The following is a 20,206-nucleotide window of genomic DNA, read 5'->3' as shown; positions in this document are numbered from 1 at the left end:
CCTCAAAAAATGAGGTTTATGTGGCTTTTCAACAAAGGTGGGGGTTGGCTGAAAAAGCCACGTCTAAACTACTTTCTTTTTCGAAAGCTCTGCTTTCAAAAGTGAGATTGGAAGAAGATATGCAAATTCCCGCAGAATTTGCATATCCTCTTTGAGCACTCTAGTGTAGTCTAGATGAGCACAAATAGATTAAAAAGAGAGAAAATAATGGAGGAAACAATGTAATACAACAAACAAATCAAAAGACAAAGATGCAAAGTAATGTAAGGGAAAGGACAGGAAAGAACTAGAGAAAGACATGGAGAAATCACAGCATTAAAAGCAAAAACATGAGAATGAGAAACATAACAAGGGTCACAGTATATATTTATTGAACTTTATTCCCAGGAAAGAGGCCATTTTAAAATTATTTCTCTTGACGGTATATGGTGTCCAGCATACTCAATGTGGTTTGCAACTTCAAACCAGAATTTTGGGGAGTTGGGACAACAGAACAGAGGTGTAGGGTACATAAAATAGATGAGTATGGCCCCTGCACAAAGATGGCGTGCAAATTCATGAAATGTTCCAATTTTTAAAAAAAGAAACAGAAGAAAAATCCAACAAGAAGTCTGCAGAGTAGGTCATAGGAGAAATTGGGTGAAGCAAAGAGTTTAACACTAGCCAGCACTTTGCTGTTTGTGCACTGAAGTAGTGATGGCTTTCTGACTTTCCCTGGTGTCTCCACTAGAGGAAGAGGTATCCCCTAGGGCCGTGGTCCCCAACCCGGTGCCCGCGGGCGCCATGGCGCCCGCCGGGCTCTTTACATGCGCCCGCGGAGCAATCTGGGCTGGCAGGTGCCAGCCCCAGGCGCATGGCCGGTCCCGGCCCCGGATGCACCGCGCGTGCCCTGGCCCCGGCGCTGGTCCCGGCCTTGGCCCTGCCCCCGGGGGCACCGCACGTGCCCTTGCCGGCTCCGGCGCTGGCCTTGGCCCCGCCCCCGGGGGTGCCGCGCGTGCCCTGGCCCCGGCGCCGGCCCCGGCCTTAGCCCCGCGGCGCTTACGGGGGGGGGGGGGGGGCGCCGGCCCCAGGCGCGTGGGGCTTGCCGGGGGGTGCCGGCCCCGGTCGCGTGGCTATGGGGGGGGCCCCGCCCCCGGGCATGCGGCGGGGGGGGCTGCCCCTGGGCAGGCAAGTGTCCCCGCCCCCTGGCGCCCAGCGGGCGAACGGCCACGCTCCCTGGCGCCCGACAACCTGAAAAGGTTGGGGACCACTGCTCTAGGGCCTACTGTTACTAATAGGTCACCAGGTTGGGTACTACCAATTTAAAGTCTCAGAAATGTCTTCAAACAGATGAGTGTATGATAAACACTTATCCTTGGTTCTATCAACATCTCTTGCAGACTGTCTGAGAGAGCACACACAATAGATGATCACCCTTTGAGTAAATTGCTAAGTCTCCTGATAATATGAGGTATGGTCAGCCAATCAGAAAACCCAACCCAGTATCTCATGACCAATCACAAACAACCATAGCAGCTCAAAATTGCAAAAAAGGTATAGATTTCGCAGTCATAAACAAGGGGGGATTTTAGCACTGTCTCTGGGAAAATGGGTAGTTTTAAAAAAGCACTATGGGGACTCATTCCACATAGGGATAAGTCTAAGACAGTGGCTCTACGTAGTGTGCTATGGCATTTAAGCAGTTCTGTGGCATGAAATCTCCCCAAGAACCATGAATCTTACTACAACATGTAGGCAGAAAAGGGTGAGGTAAGGGTGAAATGACTACTTCAACCTTGATTCCATTGCTTAGGTAGATTTGGGTTATTATGTTACATTAGAAAAGTACCTATACTCTGTTAACATTGGTAGTTTAAAAGCACTTTTAAAAGAAAAAAAATAGGAGAAAATCATTAACATGTTTTAGGAGTAGGCACAATGAATGATAGCATATTGATCAATATGGGATTTCTTTATTATAGCTATGAAAGTTGCTCTACCCTACTCTAAAAAACGTATCTTGAGGTGTGTGGTATAATCAATTTCTGTGTATTTATGATACTGTCACAGTTTTCCACACTGGCATAGGGTCAGGTTTTTTTTCCTCCTTAATCATACTGGTGATATATATATATATATATATCACTCACACACACACACACACACACACACACACACACACACACGGGTATGTAAATACAATAGGTCAGAACTCAATTCAGGCAGAATTCCCATTGGAATAGAAGTGCACACAACTGGCCAGACTCTGACCTCATTTATATCTGTGCATCACCAATACTGCATACTAAAACTCATTGGCATTTTTGCTGCAAGATTTTTCCTGTACACATTAATCCCCAGCTTTTCTAAATTAAACATTTACATCTCTCTGAAAATAGAGTTAATAACAATGAGCAACTGGTAACATGCATCCAAAATGGAAGAGGCACGGTACAAGCTTTCTGGGTAATAAAGGAGGCTGTGGTCTGGAGACATAGCAGAGCTGCATTAAACAGTGTCATCCAGTGCATGCAGATCGCAGGCAATGAATATGTACGTTAAGTGAAGTGTAAGGATAATTTTCTTTGTTTTTTTACAAGTAAGATGAAATTTCTCTGCAGAGATTATGAAAGACACTTGTGATGAAATAGCTAGCCAAGAATAAAATCAGAAATCAGATAGGAAGTCTTGACATGTTTAATGTGATGTTCATATGTGAAATATTCTCAATAAAAGACAAAAGCCTTCTGGCTTTGTTTCATTCCATAACGAAAACTCAGACCAGGTGCTTCAAAATGTTTGTGAAGGTCCTTGTTAAGAGTCACAGACACTGAGATGTGATTTGGTATGGAAGTTATGTGAAATGCTTAGTTTCAGTATGAAACCAGCTGAAACTCTGTGACCTTGAGTAAAAGTATAAATCTATTTGAATTAGTTAAATCATGCTTGAAAACACAGTTCTCTCACAAACTGAACAACTTATAGGCAATTACTTATGGTACAAACAGCAGTATGTCACGTAGCATAAAGGTTTGTATTTTCTTGCACTAAAAAGAAAACAAAATCACACTTTCTGCTGTTTGGAAAAATGCTCCTGTGGAACATCTTTGTCCAGCTTTTAAAAGGCATTAATATACTTCTGAATCCTGTTAAGCCCTTAGTCAGTCAGCATTTTTGGAAAGTTAAGAAGACATGGGGGGAGGGTGACAAAGCAAGGAGGCGGCCAAAGGGGTGTGGCCAGAATGGTGGGGGTTGGGTGGATGGTTGCAGTCAGTCACCAGTGGGTGGATCAGTGAGGCTGCAGCAGGCAGAACAGGGAAGTTTGGCAGTGTGTGGAGGGGAAGGCAGTGGAAAGAGCAGGAGCAGCTGGGCAAAGGCAGGGTAGCCACAGGCATAGTAGGGGGATGTTGTAGGCTAGCTGTGTAGGCAGGGAGCTGGGTTATGGTAACTGAGTACGAAGAATGCCACCTGCAACATGATGCAGCGTCAGCCAGTTGGCAGGGCTTCTGAGGAGAAGCTCAAACGGAGTGCTTCTGGCTACTGTGCCAGCTGGCGGAGTTGCCAAGGAAGGAGAAGCAGACAGTGTGAGGGTGGGGAAGAAGCTAAAACCCAGTCAGCCAGCCAGGCAGGAGTGGCTGGCTTTGGCAGATGACAATGTTTCAGCAGTCCAGAAGCACTGAAACCCTGTCAGCTAAAAATGGCTCTGGCATGCCACAATAGTGGTGCATTATACTGGAGGAGAATGACAATGGGCTCTGGCCCAGCATCTGCCTGTGGACCCAACTGCAGGACAATCACTTGAGTCCAGAGTCTATTAGTATTTATCAACGCCATTTTACAAAGCCTCAGTTGCCTATATACGCCCGCATGCCTTGATTATGAAATCAGTCTAATATCTTTATACCACATTCATCATAATTATATAAGAATCAAAATTGGCCCACAAGTTTTCAAGGCCAGTGTAAAAGAGACTCAAATTATAAACGTGTTTGTATGTTATTTTTCTCTCCTACCCATAACTGAAAGCATTGCACAAGCCAAAAGCTATCACAGCATGATGAAGTTAATGGTATCCACAATTGTTTGAGTCTGTCTTAGGCTATGGCTAGACTGCGTTGCTTTTCTGGGATACCGTTTTTCTGAATTTTTTTTTTCAAAAAAGCAGCTGCACTCTTTTCCCATCCCAGTAAACCTTGTTCTATGAGGAATAAGGGATGTGTCAAAAGAACACTTTTTTCAAAAATTTGGCACATCTACACAGGGCCAAATTTCGGAAAAGCCTCTTTTAAAAGTAAAATGGGAACAGATATGCAATTTGCATACTGCAAATTGTATTTCTTTTTCTGACTTAACATTGCAATGTAGACCTAGCTCTATGAAAATCACAACTAACACTGAATGACAATTTACACTGAGTCTAATCTCTATGCAGCCTTATGGCAGTCCCATGAAAACAGAAAACAAAATATTTGTACCTGCTTTGTAAATCATTAAGGTGCAATCTGCCAACATAATGGGTGGCTGACGAGACGGTGATGACTCTAGCATTGTGACTGTGTGTTCCTGATTGCTTCAATGTTTCCAAGAGAAGGTTAGTCAATAGGAAATGTCCCAAGTAGTTCAAACCAAAGTGCTCCTCAAATCCATCCTCTGTTTTTCTTTCAGGAACCAGCATCACCCCCGCTAAGGAAGAAAGTATACGAAAGTGAGATGACTTCAGAGACCAATGAGGATTCCTGACACAAAAGCAACACAAGACTCCTACTCATCTTACACACGGCTTTTAGCATGTCAGATGATAGGTGATCGCATGTGAACTCTCTAAAACTGATGCTGACTGACCCCCCTGGAGAAATGACAAACTCCACCTCAATTTACCTAACTAGATAATGGGTGGCATCATCCCTCCCTTCCTCCAGCATTGTGAGTTAACTTTGTAAGGAGTTTTGAAAATGTTGGGATCAATTTAATCTTTGGGGTTGCACCAGCTCTCAACACCGTGGACAGTTGACAGTGACAAGTCCATCTGGAGTGCGAATTCAGAAATTCAAAATGTTGCCTGCCATCCTACAAGTGGGTAGGTCAAGGCTAATCTGAAGATGAACTCTTCCAAGGAACTTTTCCAATGAAACCTGGCTGGAGTTTAAAAAGCTACCTCCCCGAGAGGCAAACCCCATTCCCACAGCTATCTTCTTGTGGGGGGAGTGGGAGCAGAAATAAATCTACCTGGTAAGTTCAATAAAAGAGTATAGTTTTATTAGGACACATTAAGGCAATACATACTGTATATATCTACATATACAATTTTAAACTTGAGTGTCTGAAGTAAGGTTGCCAGATGGTTGAAACAAAAATACCGAACACTGCCCCCCCCCCCCCCCCCCCCAAAAAAAAACACCTGGAAAAAATTCTATTGAAGGGGAAAAAAGGGGGGAGGGAGGAGAGATCAAAGTTGTTGAGAAAAAAAAAAGACCCCAAGACTTATTAAGTTAAAAAAAATTAAAATAAAGCAGCATTAAAACAGCATGTTCCCTTTAAGAGTGAGTGAAACAGGAGTGGTTGAGCACTGCTTCCCCTTGGCGGGCAGCCATTTTGTGCCGGCAGCCTTGCAGAACCAGGTAAGCATGGGGGCTGGGGTTTGGGGGTGTTGGGGGTCAGGGGAGATTCGGGGGGGGGTGGGAGGCCAGGTGCTGAATGTTTGTAGGGTTGCCAGGTGTCCGGCATTTTCGCCTCCTGGCCAGGTAAAAAAATCAGAAAATACCGGACATTTTAGGTATTCTCTGAATTTTTTTTACTGGACAGGAGGCGAAAATACCAGACTGTCCGGGTGAATACCAGACACCTCCTGCAATCCTAGTCTGAAGTTAGGCTCCTAAATCCATAGCTAGGCCCCTATGTAAATATTGTCTAAATTTCAAGCAGCTGCAGCTTTTACTTAATTTCTCTGGGAACTGAGGCTGTTCAACACATCAAAAAAATCAACTCAGATTTTCTATATAGGTTTCTAGCTATGGGTTTAAGAGCATAATTTGAAGCCCCCAGCTTTGAAAATGCTACCTGTATCGGGGTGACCTGACCGGGATATGGATAAAAACAAAGGGAAAAAAAGGAATTCAAAATGTATCAGATAATTTTTTTAAATTAGTACACAACTGGATTTTACTATTGAGAGAATCAGAGATGAATGTAGTTCATGTGATTAACAATTCTGAACGTGCTCTGTCTTTTCTCTGAAACACTAAGTACCATTTGAAGGGAAGGTTAACTGTGCTCTCTGACATGAAAGAATATCAGCTTCTTCTCAATGATACTTCACATTTCCACTGGAAAATGCTTTAACAGTCCATTATTAAGTGTCAAACTGATGATGGCATACAAACCTCCCAATCTCACTTGCTCCTACTGGGCTTTTATATAACTGCTTCCTTTTTGGGGTCCAATTGCCAAACAATGTCATTATGCTATGGCGTGCTAGGAAGGAAAGGAGTACTTTTTTTTGGTAAGTAATCCTGTAGCAATTTTTTCTAATGCATATGCAATTCTTACTCCTTAATGGGCCTATATGCTGAAAAATAGGTGGCTGTGTGAGAAAGTAGAGTGGAATGGGGCATGAGCATTCTGTAAGAGGAGAGATAATGCTTGTAACATTTCTATGTACCAGGCTTTGCCATCCCAAACTGCCTGCTGTAGGCATTCTGGGGGCACAGTGTTGCTACTCCAGTGCACACCCACCCTGTGCTCCTAGCCGGGGAGGCTGGAGTCTCCCTTGCTGGTGGTTTGAGGGCTGGGGAGGCAGGAGCCTTGCACCCTCCTCCTTCCCTGGTGCTCCAGGACCAGGGAGGCTGGGGCACAGGCACCACCCCCTCCTGTCTCTTCCCCTCTACCCCAGGGTGGGGGCAGGGCCTCAGCAGAAGGGGTGAGCTACAGGTGGGGCTGGGGACAGCTCCCAACTTAAACTGCTCCAGCACATCATTAACAATCTACAACCTATCCTGGAAAATGACCTCTTACTCTCACAGGCCTTGAGGGAAAAGGCCAATCCTTGCCTACAGACAGCCCCCTAACCTGAAACAAATTCTTTCCAGTGACCATGCAGCACAGCCCCATCATATTCACCCAGGAACCCATCCCCGCAATGAACTTCATTGCCAACTCTGTCCACATATCTATACAAGTGACAGCATCACAGGATGTAACCACATAAGCCAACACATCAGAGGCTCATATAACTGCACATTCTCTAATGTGATATACGCCATCAAGTGCTAGCAATGCCCCTCTACCATGTGTATTGGCCAAACTGGACATTCTCTATGACAAAGGATTATCAGACACAAATCAGATATTCAAAATGGTAATGCAGAAAAACCTTTTTGGGGAATATTTTAACTTGCCGGACATTCACTAATGGATCTAAAAGCGGCCATTCTCTTTCAGAATTACAGGATCCAACTCAAGAGAGAAACTGTGGAACTGCTTTTCATCTTCATAAGCAAACGGTACATTTAGCACACATTTAGTCAGGGACTGAACAAAGACATTTTGTTGGATGGGCTGTTATATTCAACACCCAAATGACATCAAAAGCTAAGTATTGAGCACTTACAGCCCACTGTATTAGCCTCATTTAGCATGGACACTAAGGGTGTGTCTAGACTACAGGGTTTTGTCGACAAAAGTGGACTTTTGTCAACAAAACTATACCTGCGTCCACACTACCGCTGAGGTCTGTCGACATAATATCGACAGAACTCAGCAGTTTTGTTGATGCTGGTAAACCTCATTTTACGAGGCATAACGCCTTCTGTCGATAGAGTTTCTGTCGACAGAAGGTCTTACTGCATGTAAACTGTCATTTGCGTCTACACTACCATGTCGACAAAGCAGCTTGCTTTGTCGACAGAACTCAATGTAGTCTAGATGCTCTTTGTTGACAGAAGTTTTGTCGACAGTATCTGTCGACAAAACTTCTGTCGACAGAAGCCTGTAGTCTAGATGTACCCTAATTGACAGTTTTTTTCCTTCTCCTCTTCTCCCCTCTTTTTCTGCTTTATATTTGTCCCTCTGTGCCTCTTGCTCCACATTTGTCACATTTGTCATCTGAAGAAGTGAGTTGTTCCCACGAAAGCTCATGATTACTATCTATAATTTTTGTTAGTCTCTAGGGGTATGTCTACACTACCCCCTAGTTCGAAGTGTGGGGGGGGGGTAATGTAGTCATACGGAGGCGTACAGCTAGTTTGGATAGGAAGCCTAATCCGAACTAGCTAGTTCGTGCCGCGTGTAGCCGCGCGGCATGCAGTCCGAACTAGCCGGCATTTAAAAATGGCACCGGCCGGCTTCATGCAAATGAAGCCCGGGAAATTCAAATCCCAGGCTTCATTTGCAACTCCGTATGACTACATTACCCCCCCTAGTTCGAACTAGGGGGGTAGTGTAGACATACCCTAAGGTGCTACAGGACCACTCGTTTTTTAAACTTTTTAAAAAATATTTTCTCTATTCTCCTAAAGACAGTCATCTTTCAAGAGATTCACATCCAGGCCAGAGAAAACCCTTCCTGCAGTTTCAGGAAGTGCAGTTTTAATGTGCATAACTATAGGAAAACAGAGCATAAGCACAGCAAACAACTGAACCTACTTGGTTGTCTGACCGCAGGGTAATCCTCACAAAGCATAGCAAGCTCACTTTTTTAAATTATTAACTACCTAACATTCAGTAGTTACTAAAAGCGGCACACTATTGATTTTCTTTTGCCCAGACACATCATCAGCTTTACTCATGGGCACTGAAGGGGTGAACTAAAAGAACAAAAGCCATTTCTATTTTTCACCCTTCAATAGCTGAGAGACTATTTGATACCAAGAACATGCAGCATTTCCATTTTGTAGCCTCACTGCAAACTACCTGGAGCAAGAGAGGGATATTAGTATTCTTCTGATAGGGAAGCCATATAACAATACCTTTCAGACTTGTTTCATTCTAAATTGCCTTGGGATTAGAAATTCTCCCCAGTGTTTTTAGAGTGGCTTTGAAAGTGGATTTAAAGAAGAAATGGCAGCATATTGACCATTAACATTCAGTCTCTGTTTTAACTGTCTACTGTGTTATTCTTTCTTATTCGGCTGGATTGACTCCAACAATCTTTGTTTAAGCAGGCATTACCAATGGAAATATGACATTAGAAAATGAATTAATAAGTAAGCTGCTAATAGGGCTCTTGCTTTGCGATTGGTTAACTATTATTACTGAAGTAGCCAAGCAAAAGGCTGACAGCATACATACTGAGAACTGCATAAAATGCCATGATGTCATGGGATTCTGCACAATATAATATACTGTACTTCATTAACTGCCCTGACCATTCTTGTACAGATACCTATTGTGATGGATTTAATCATAGGGGCCCCCTAGGGGCTACCAGGCAGTGTGCTGCTCATGCTACTGAGTCCACCTATCTGCCTTCTGGAGTGCCCCACCACCCTGTCCTGCTGAGCCAAAAGCTCTGGTCTCCCTCAGCCAAGGCACGGAGTTGGGGTAACAGCTTCCTTCTTCCCCAGCACAGTCACACAGATGTTGAACCAGCTCAGTTCTAGCAGGTCTCAGCTATAAGGCCTTTGATAACAGACAGGAACACAGCCCCAAAGAGGACCAAATCCCCAAATTAATCCATCTAACCCTGTGTAAAAGTTTCACACAAAAAATGCGTGTAAGTTCACCCTCTATCAACGAAAGACAGATATATACACAGCTGTTGCTTCCACCACCCCTCGCCCGTAACAATAATTTACACTGGGATTGATAATATATTTTATTAAATATGAAAATTAAGATGTAAATGATTGCAAGTGAAAATAGATCAAAGTAAGTTACTAAGCCAAAATAAACAAAACATGCCAATTAAGCCTAATATACTAAAAGTAATTATTTCAAAGTGTGTTCCTCACCCCTTGTCATTGGTTCAGGTTAAATCTTTCAAGACAGAATTGTTTCTTGTCTCTATCCTTGGTCTACAGTCTTTTAGAGTCTCCTTGGTTTCAGGTTTCTTCATGTGTATCCTCTTAAACTTGGGAGGCAATTTCAAAAGCTGAAGATAAAAGCCCCAATACCGACTGGCTCCCAGTCCCAGTCTCTTTACCTGAGCTACTCATCCAATCTCATTGTGCCTGAAACTCTGTCCTCATTTCTTTGCTCAGCCTGCCACCTCAATATCCCAGCTTTTCAGTGCTGTCTACTCCCTACTGCTGCACTGGTTTCTCCATCCCAGTCTCCTCTGCCCCCTATGTCAGCTCCCAGTTTCTGTTGCTACCACACCAGCTTCTGCTCACTCAGGGTACATCTACAGCAAAGCTAAAGTCGAATTAAGCTACACAACTCCTGCTACATCAATTGCGTAGCTTAAGTCAAAATAGCTTAATTCTGCTTTTAGCACTGTCTACACGGCGGGAAGTTGAAGGAAGAACACTCTTCCTCCAACTTCCCTTACTCCTCGTGAAATGAGACATGAATTAGAGTAAGAAGTCGTCAGCTCAACATTATTTTGAAATAAAGGCTTGTAGTGTAGACGCTTGTAGTGTAGTGTAGTGCGTCAGTTATTCTGAAATAACGCTGCTGGGTAGATGTAATGAAAATTTCAGCCCAAATATTTTAAGTTTGCCAACATTATAAGCAACTGGAAACAGGGTCTTATAACTGGAAGTTTCAGGAAACCTTAATAATAGTGCTAGCAGTTCTGCCCACAGTAACTGTATCTACACCAGAGAGAATTAAATGTACCTATACAGTTAAAGTGGTACAACTTTCTAGTGGAGACAAGAGTTAAGATTATTAGGTGAAAAAAAAGAGACAAAGCCCAAATGTAACGAACAATAACTGACACTCATTGTGTTTTTGACAAAAGAAAAAGCTTATTCATACAGTAGGCTCCTTAAGGTCAGATTTGATTTTTGACACATCAGCATTCGGCCATGGATACAATAGTGCGTTGATTTATGTGTGTGGTGGAAATATGTATAACTAAACATAGCTTTCTGTAAAACACACCCACACAAAAAAAGTTACAAATTCACATTTAATTGTAATGCATTATTTTACAATGGATTTTTTTTCATTAAAATAAAATAGAACTTTCTGGTTGGGTCTGGATGCAGAAAAACATTTTATTCCTGAACATGTATTCCCTCCAATGCATTATTATTCAAGACAAGCATCAAATCAGAAAACAGATAAGGCAGCCACAGCATCATACTTCAATAAGAAATGCTGCTAGATGGTGAAATTTCTCACTTTGTGATTTGCATTAAAAATATGTAGAAAAAAAATGAAGGGATTGGTAAAAAAACAAATTATGGACCCATTGCTGCTCCCACTCAAGCCAATTGCAAAAGTCCCACAAGCATCAACAGTTTAAGATTAGGCAATACAGCACATCTACATCTGAGTTTTGTATTTATGTGCTATTGATAAAGCTGGCATCATTAATTTGCAGCTGAGACATGAAACCAAAGGTGGGGAACTCACAGCCTGTGGAGATGGAGATATTTACAGTTTTGTAGACTGATGTCATGGAATGAAAAAAAATATATAAATTAATTAGGAAAAATAAGACTGACTTAAACGAAAGTCAGGATTTCTATGTGTGCAGTGTGTATTCTCTCATTGCCAGAACTATCCCAGAGGAGCAAATTGCTATTTTAACTGACTTGTTATTATAATAAACATAGAGACCATTTAGAACAGTTCTGATATGTTATCAGAAGAAGTATGTACATATCATTTCAGTTGCCAACAATACTGCTCAGTAAACCACTAAACAATTCAGCTGCTGGATGCTGATCACCATTGAACATCTGAGCACTTAATTTAAATGACTATATTAGGACCTGCACTTGTCTGAATATCCAAACACTCATGTGGGAGACTAAATGGCAGTGTCAGATGCCGAGTTTATCTGAGAACTTGCTCTCTGTGAATTATTTTACATTTATACACAATTAAGTACAGGCAGTCCCCGGGTTACGTACAAGATAGGGACTGTAGGTTTGTTCTTAAGTTGAATTTGTACGTAAGTCGAGTACCCCAGGTGTCCCCGATTCAGCCGCTGCTGAAACTGACCAGCGGCTGACTACAGGAAGTCTGAGGCAGAGCTGCTTTGCCCCAGGCTTCCTGGAATCAGCCGCTGATCAGTTTCAGCAGCAGCTGACTTGGGGACACCTGGGATAGAGCAGCTGGGGTGCTGCCAGGTTGGTCCCCGCAGCGCCAAGGTGCGGTGCTGTGGGGACCAACCCGGCAGCACCCCAGCTGTTCTGTCCCAGGCGTCCAGATTCAGCCACTGTTGAAACTGATCAGCAGCGGCTGAATCGGACACGCCTGGGCCAGAGCAGCTGGGGTGCTACTGGGATGGTCTGGTAGCGCCGACCCTTGGCGCTGTGGGACCAACCCGGCAGCCCCCCAGCTGCTCTACCCCAGGCATCAGCGAGAAAATCCTGGTCTCCTGGGGGGGGGGGCTGCTGGCCCCCCCCCAGCAGACTAGGGAGACGCGGGCGGCGGGACCGCCGAGACGCACTGCAGTCCCGCCGCCCACGTCCTCCACGGCTTTGCTCCGCGTCTCCCTAGTCTGCTGCTCCTCCCCCCCCCCCCGAAGACCAGGGAGACGCGGAGCAGCTTTTCTCGCCACAGAGGATGTGGGCGGTGGGACCGCCCAGACGCGCCGCAGTCCCGCCGCCCGCGTCCTCTGTGGCTTTGCTCCACGCCTCCCTGGTCTGCTGGTCCCGCCCCCCTCCCCAAGCAGACCAGGGAGACGCGGAGCAGCTTTTCTCACCGCGGAGGACACGGGCGGCGGGACTGCGGCGCATGTGGGAGGTCTCGCCTCCCGCATCCTCCGCGGCGAGAAAAGCCCCGTTCATAAGTAGGGATCCGACGTAAGTCAGATCCACGTAACCCGGGGACTGCCTGTATTACACACAAATATCCTTATGTCTCCTTCATTATTGCCACTAATGCATAAAAGATCCTCTTTGAGCTAATTCAGAAAGTCACTATCTTCTCCTCCTTCAAAGTTCTCCCTTAAGCCCAACTCTGACATGATGACTGTACAAAGCATTGGCTAATTAATTACAAAGGGAATAGTTGTCTCTGAGGCAAAGTGGGTAGTAATAAGGGCATAGGAGATGAGGGGCACTAGACAAATATTTAGACGATCTGGCTTACATTCCTGGTTCAACCATAGATTTCACTCTGCTCATCTGAAGAAGTGGGTTTTGCCTATGAATGCTTATGATACTATGTATTTATAAGTCTCTACGGTGCCACAGGACATAAGAACATAAGAACGGCCATACTGGGTCAGACCAAAGGTCCTTCTAGCCCAGTATCCTGTCTGCCGACAGTGGCCAGCACCAGGTGCCCCAGAGAGGGTGGACTGAAGACAATGATCAAGCGATTTGTCTCCTGTCATCCCTCTCCAGCCTCTGACAGACAGAGGCCAAGGACACCATTTTATCCCCTGGCTAATAGCCTTTTATGGACCTAACCTCCATGAAATTATCTAGCTTCTCTTTAAACTCTGTTATAGTCCTAGCCTTCACAGCCTCCTCTGGCAAGGAGTTCCACAGGTTGACTACACGCTGTGTGAAGAAGAACTTTCTTTTATTAGTTTTAAACCTGCTACCCATTGAGGACAATGAGGACTACTCATTGTTTTTAAAGTTACAGACTAGCACAGCTACTAGAGACTCATAGACTTCTTGGGGCAAAATCTCTTCTCCACTGAAATCTTCTCCATTGAAAATACCTCAATATGATTTAAATGGAGTTAGGATTTCACCTTAAGTTTGTATTCTCATTTGTAAAATAGGGATAACAATACTTCTTTTCTGCCAGCCTGACTATCTTGTGTATTAAGCTCCTAGGGTATGTCTACACTACCCCGCTAGTTCGAACTAGCGGGGTAATGTATGCATACCGAACGTGCAAATGAAGCCCGGGATTTGAATTTCCCGGGCTTTATTTGCATAAGCGGGGAGCCGCCATTTTTAAATCCCCGCTGGTTCGAACCCCGTGTAGCGCGGCTACACGGGGCTCGAACTAGGTAGTTCAGACTAGGTTCCTATTCCGAACTACCGGTACACCTCTACTTCAAAGTAGGAATAAGATCCTCCGGAAAAGGGTGCTTTTTCCGGAGCATCGGGGCCAGTGTAGATGCTCTTTTCCGGCTTTTCTAAAAGCCGGAAAAAAGCGGCGGACATTTTTATTTAAATGCCGCGGGGGATATTTAAATCCCCCGCGGATTTCCCTATTACGATCTCAAAAATTACCATGCCCCTTCCGGAAAAGGGGCCAATGTAGACGTAGCCATACAGGGAGCAGCTCTGTACAAATCACCGGCCTGGTGGCCCCAGCCAGGGAACCCCTGGAAAACCACAGCAGCAGCGGGACTGGGTCGCAGGAGCTGGGAAGACAGTGGCTGGGTAGCCTGGGGCAGAGGACCCTGAGAAACCCTGGAGGTAGCGGGGCAAGCAGCAGCTGAATGGGGCTGGCGACGGCTGGGTGGCCCTAGCTGGTGTACCCCCTGGGAAGCCACAGCAGCAGCGGGCAGCAGCAGGGCAGGGAGCCTCGATCAGGCCAGCATTAGCAGAGCAGCGGCAGGGCAGGGATTCCCAGCCTGGAGATCACCAGGGAGAGGAGCTTGTAGTGGGACAGCCAGTAGGGGAGCACTTATCTCCCCTGGTCCGGCTAATGGTCCAGGACAGCTCAGGTCCTGAGGGTGCGAGACCAGGGAGGTCCAACCTGTACATAAAGTTACTCCTATGAATAACCGTTTGCAAGATCAGGGTCTCAGTGTATATGCATACATATGTGGTACATTACACACAAGTGCACACACATAACTCAGACACACATCTGTGTCTATAATTTTGATCGTACTATACAGCCTTATTCGACAAACAAGTAGGTACACCACTTCTGAAACGTTGCCAAGCCCTGATCTAGCAATTTGTATTCTAATCATCTTTGATGGTATGTGTGGATGTTCTGTTTTCACTAGGAATGTTGTGACATCCTTGTTACGTTTACTGGCCAATGCAATCAATCACCACAGTGAAAGAATAAAATAAAGAAACAGGTGTATTTAAAATATATTGAAAGTATTTTCAGCATACAAGGAAAACAACTGTCTATTTGGTATGGAAAAAAAATCTCTTATTTGGGAAATAATACCTTCTCTTTACTAGAGATTTAATACCACATCACTGCCAGCTTCTAAGCCTTTTTAATATTTTCCTCTTCTACAAGCTGTTACTATTAATTAAACATTTATATTGTGGTAGTGCCCATAATGTACTACACACTTTTCAAACATACACGAGAAGAGCTTACATCCTGATAAGACTGTAGTGTTGATACCTGAGACTGAATTGTACGACTACTGATAAATTTCACTTTTTTTCACCTTTTCTTAGTTAACATTGTAGTAGATTTTTTAAAAAATTCACCCTTCCCTGTTAATGACTTTGTAGACAGGTTTTTTGAGCTATATGATGTTTTTCTATGTTAAAGGCTGAATGGGGAAAAAACATTAGCTCGTGTCATTTGGTTTTTTTATCATTGTTTCAGTAAAATCCAAATGACTTAAAAACTTAAATTGTAGCAATGGAATATTTGCATTTTTTAACATATACCTTCCTTTTGATTGGCTTTAAAAATCAACTGCTAAGCAGGAGCGGCATGGAACAGCAAAGAGGAGCCCAGGAACAAAGGTTTTAGAAGAGCATAGCAATGAAAAGGCTGATATTTATTTGTCAAATGAAATCACGTATTATTTCAACTGGCTTTTTCCCCTTAAATTAAATCCTAAAATTAGGTGATGATAATACTCAGGTTCTCATTTAAACCAATGATAGAAAGGCGAAGAGATTGCCTCACTACCCTTACTTCATCCCATTTTGCTTACGAATGGCTATACTTTTGGCACAAGATTTCCCAAAGTGCCTAAGGGTATGTCTACACTACCCCGCTAGTTAGAACTAGTTAGAACTCCTCATTCCACGAGGAATGTGAATCCCACGAGGAGTAATGGTAGTTCGGACTAGGAAGCCTAGTCCGAACTACCTAGTTCGTGCCACGTGTAGCCGCGTGGCACGGGGTTCGAATGAGCAGGGATTTAAAAATGGCGGCGCCCAGTTTATGCAAATGAAGCCCAGGAAATTCAAATCCCGGGCTTCATTTGCAAGTGCGGTATGCCTACATTACCCTCCTAGTTTGAACTAGGAGGGTAGTGTAGACATACCCTTAGAGAGTTAGTTGGTCAAATCTGACTGAATGTCATTGGGATCTGAGTATCTAATTCCCTTAAGCATCTTTGTAACTCCCAGCTTTGGGGGATTAGATCAAGATTAGATCCATTCAACGGGATGAGTTCTAAATGGCAGGTAACATTTCTAAAGCATCTAAGTGACTTGGCTAGATCCACAAAGGAGAGATAGGTTTATCATTACAACACAACTGTAGATGCTCTGTAGCCTAATGGAATCCACAGCTCCAGATTACATGCCCAGGCCCCCTACACAATGCATGGGGAGAGTCAGGTGCCTAAGAATGGGATTCACATCAGTGACAAAGGTAGGAGTGGAAACGTAGGTGGCTCCCCCAATTTCTGGTGGACAGGCAATGACCAATGGTCTGGCAAACGACAGATGATGTATATTATATTTTGTTGCATATCTGGTTAAGGCTGGCCCTACCCAGCCAGCCAAGGGCATATCAAGCCACACCAATGTCAATGGGAAGCAGCAACCAAAGCTGGGTGGCACAACAGCAGAAACCCTTCTCTGCTGATATAATGGGAGTGGCCAAGCCAAATGTGAGTAGTATCGTGGGGCATGGGATCTTGCTTCCGGTCCTGAGCTCCCTCTCATGTGGAAGATCCTACATAGGTGCTACCTGAGGGAGCAGCAGGACCTTCTGCACCACATCTCAATGCCATTCAAATTTGGCCCAGCTGCCTGGAAGAGGCCCCAACAATACACCCACCAGCTTTGGTTACTGCTTCCCAATTGGAAGCGATGCATCCTAACGTGCCCCCATGACCACAGGTGTCGGGTGTGCATGAAAGGGAGGAGGGAAGGTTGGCTATAATCAGATTGGCTATGAGGGCCAATGGGAAAAGGATATCCGTTTGGGTAGCTTAACAGTGGATCCCCTCCTGTGCGCGAGTGATGGAGAGATGCTTGGGCCAATGAGTGGTGTTGTGACCTAGTGCTAGGTCCACGCTGTTCTTCTTTGACAGGGCACTGACTTCATCCCACAACTCACAACTCTGGTTGCTTCCTCCCTGTAAGAGATGTTGGCCACAGCCTGACTGTGTCTTCTCCCAAGCAATCAGCCACCAGGGAAGCAGTAACCAGAGCTGCTGGAAAGGGTAGAATTGGAGTCTATCCTGATGAGGAAGTAAAGCTGAGTGGCGGAGTTTAGGGCAGCTGCATTAACAGATTGTACCTCTCAATATCCTGGCTCAACTTTGCCATTTTTTTCACATTTGGGTGAGCTTGGGTGCCAGTGGGGTTTCACCAGGGCCCACCAGTAGCTATGTCCCTGGTTCACAGAAACCAGCATATTGAACAGGGATCTGCCTAAACTATACAATGGGACATGCTAAGGAAAGAGGTATGGCCTAAGTCCTGCCTCTCAGCGGCCATAGGGAGGTAACTCCCTCCCTGGAATTAGGCAGCTAAGCCAGTCAGCCTTTTCTTGCTGGAAAAAAGACACAGTGAGAGAGAGAAGTGGAACTGATTTCCCAGTTACCCAAAATTTCTGTAGTAAAAGGACTCACCCAAGAAGTGACAGATTGAGGTTCAATTCCCCCCTTTGCCTGATATGAAGCAGGGACTTGAACCAAGGTCTTCTCCTTCCCAGATAAGTATCCTATCCAGTAGCTTCTGCAGTGGGTCACTCTGAAGCTATTATATTTTGTATAAAATATGTAAATAATCAGAGACTTCACTCTGGCCCATCTCTTAGGGGAATGTTTTTCCTATTCAGCGATATGGTCATTCTAACATCTCTCTGGTGCACTAACTTTGTATTTAAATAGCTAATTTATTAAGTGTTTGTGTAGCTAGACAGACACACACACACACAGAGTACAGTATAAATTGTAATGCATAACCATACATGTACCTCACATAATAAATAAAACTATATCTACATTTTAAATGTTAAATATTTAACATAAAGCATGTATTTCAAGACCTTCTGAGAACAGAATTAATAAAACAAGTAATACTCTGAAATAACTTACTTTGCATTGTATCAGGAGTGGGGAACTTCAGGCCCGGAGGCCGGATGCAGCCTCTGGCTTTCCTGTATCCGGCCCCTGAGGCTCAGCATTGGGGAGCCACCCACCCGCAGGACTGGAGCACACAAAATCTGGGTATGTCTACACTACCCCGCTAGTTCGAACTAGCGGGGTAATGTATGCATACCGAACTTGCTAATGAAGCCCGGGATTTGAATTTCCCGGGCTTCATTAGCATAAAGCCGGCGCCGCCATTTTTAAAAGCCGGCTAGTGCGAACCCCGTGCCGCGCGGCTACACGCGGCACGGGCTAGATAGTTCGAACTAGGTAGCCATTCCGAACTATCTGTACGCCTCGTGGAACAGGACGCCTCGTGGAAATTCAAATCCCGGGCTTCATTAGCAAGTTCGGTATGCATACATTACCCCGCTAGTTCGAACTAGCGGGGTAGTGTAGACATACCCTCTACTAGCCTGGGCTCCCCCAGGCTTTGGTGTGTGAGGGGAATTTGGGGAGTGTCTTTCTTCTTATTCAGGGGCTTCTCACTTTGCTTCTCACTTGTGTGTGGCCCCCAATTGATTTTTCTGTGGGTCAGCGTCCCCTGACCCCAAAAAAGTTCCCCTCCCCTGCATTATATAGAAATAATATTTAATGCAAAATAAATTACTTCAGAGTATTACTCATTCCCAATTTTACAGTCCTTAAACATATAATAAATAGACTGTTCTAAGTGCTCTGCATGCAAAATTCCTATTAAAGTAATTTAAGGCCTGATACAAAGCCCCCTGAGCCTACCCTATGCTTCTCCTCCAAAGCTCAGTTAGAGTCTTCCCATTACTTCCAATGGGCATTGTATTGAAAACGTAAATGTACCAGATTCCATATATGCACAAGGATTTTTCCAATGGAAACTAACGCAAAACTAAAAACATCTGATAATACAGAGACCTCTACAATTTCACAAACGGGTTATTTTTGATATGCACACTAACAAAATTTCCTTGGAAGAAATTAATTTTCCCCAAAATGCCTTAATATCAATGTAAAATGTGTTCAGACAATCAAATATTTTAACAAAGCACATGTTAACTCACACCTTTGTAATCCAGTCAGAACCAGTCCAAAGCAGAATTACAGCAGGCATTACCCTTGTTCTAGTAATAGTATTTTTGTGACTGAACATAGGAAGGGGAAGAACAACATCAGTGTCTCTGTGTGGAAGTCAGAGAATAGGAACAGACTAGTCCCTTATTGCCTTAAAAACTAAAAACGTATCATATTTTATAAAAAACAGTATAAATTATACTGAATGGATTTCCAGTGAAGATAGTGGAATGCAAAAGAAAAAAGGAAAATAAATATCAATTAGCATCAGCGGCTCTATAGGCATAATTATGCACTCAGCACTAATCCAAAGTCAAAGGGTACCTTTCTCTTGGTGTCAAAGGGCTTTGGATCAGACGTTCGCTGTGCTGGAACCTATTGACTTCCCCTTTTATTTCCCCAGCCAAATATTTAATATGTTACTGTAAAGCTAGTGACAAAACAGTAACTCCAGATTATTTACAGGAACTAAATCAGATGCTGAATAGAAAAAGAAACATGTCTCCAGAAGCGGAAGCCTGAGAGAGTCACCATATGATTGTCAGAGGCTAATCTCATTATTATAAGGGAGCCTTTACAGTGGTTCTGGAGATGATTATTCCTGTGATTCTGTTATAGCCTTAGAAAAAGGCTATGTTAAGCCATCCATTTCATTACAGATTCTGAAAGGATTTTCTTAACCAGCTAATTTATCTGGACAATTGGAAGCTCTTAGTTACTGAGCATGAATTAAGTCACATTCCTTTCTTGGGAATGTCATGAAAATGTGAAGTAGTTCAGGCCACTTTATGTAAAGCCTCTTGACAGTTTACATTTTGGACTTAGAGA

General features: G+C 44.1%; 1 protein-coding gene across 2 annotated transcripts in view; it reads right to left on the bottom strand.

Annotated features, from left to right (window-relative positions):
• DHRSX (dehydrogenase/reductase X-linked) overlaps window positions 1–20,206 on the bottom strand; it is a 288,314-nt gene that overhangs the window by 55,187 nt on the left and 212,921 nt on the right. For both annotated transcript variants that reach the window (XM_075915713.1, XM_075915707.2), the window contains one exon: window positions 4,455–4,662. In XM_075915713.1, the coding sequence (XP_075771828.1) occupies window positions 4,455–4,662 (208 nt within the window). The remainder of the gene's footprint in view (window positions 1–4,454; window positions 4,663–20,206) is intronic.

Source organism: Pelodiscus sinensis, chromosome 1, assembly GCF_052426305.1.
Source record: "Pelodiscus sinensis isolate ZL-2025 chromosome 1, ASM5242630v1, whole genome shotgun sequence".
NCBI classification, from domain to species: Eukaryota; Metazoa; Chordata; order Testudines; family Trionychidae; genus Pelodiscus; species Pelodiscus sinensis.
This window is presented reverse-complemented; position numbering and strand designations above follow the sequence as displayed.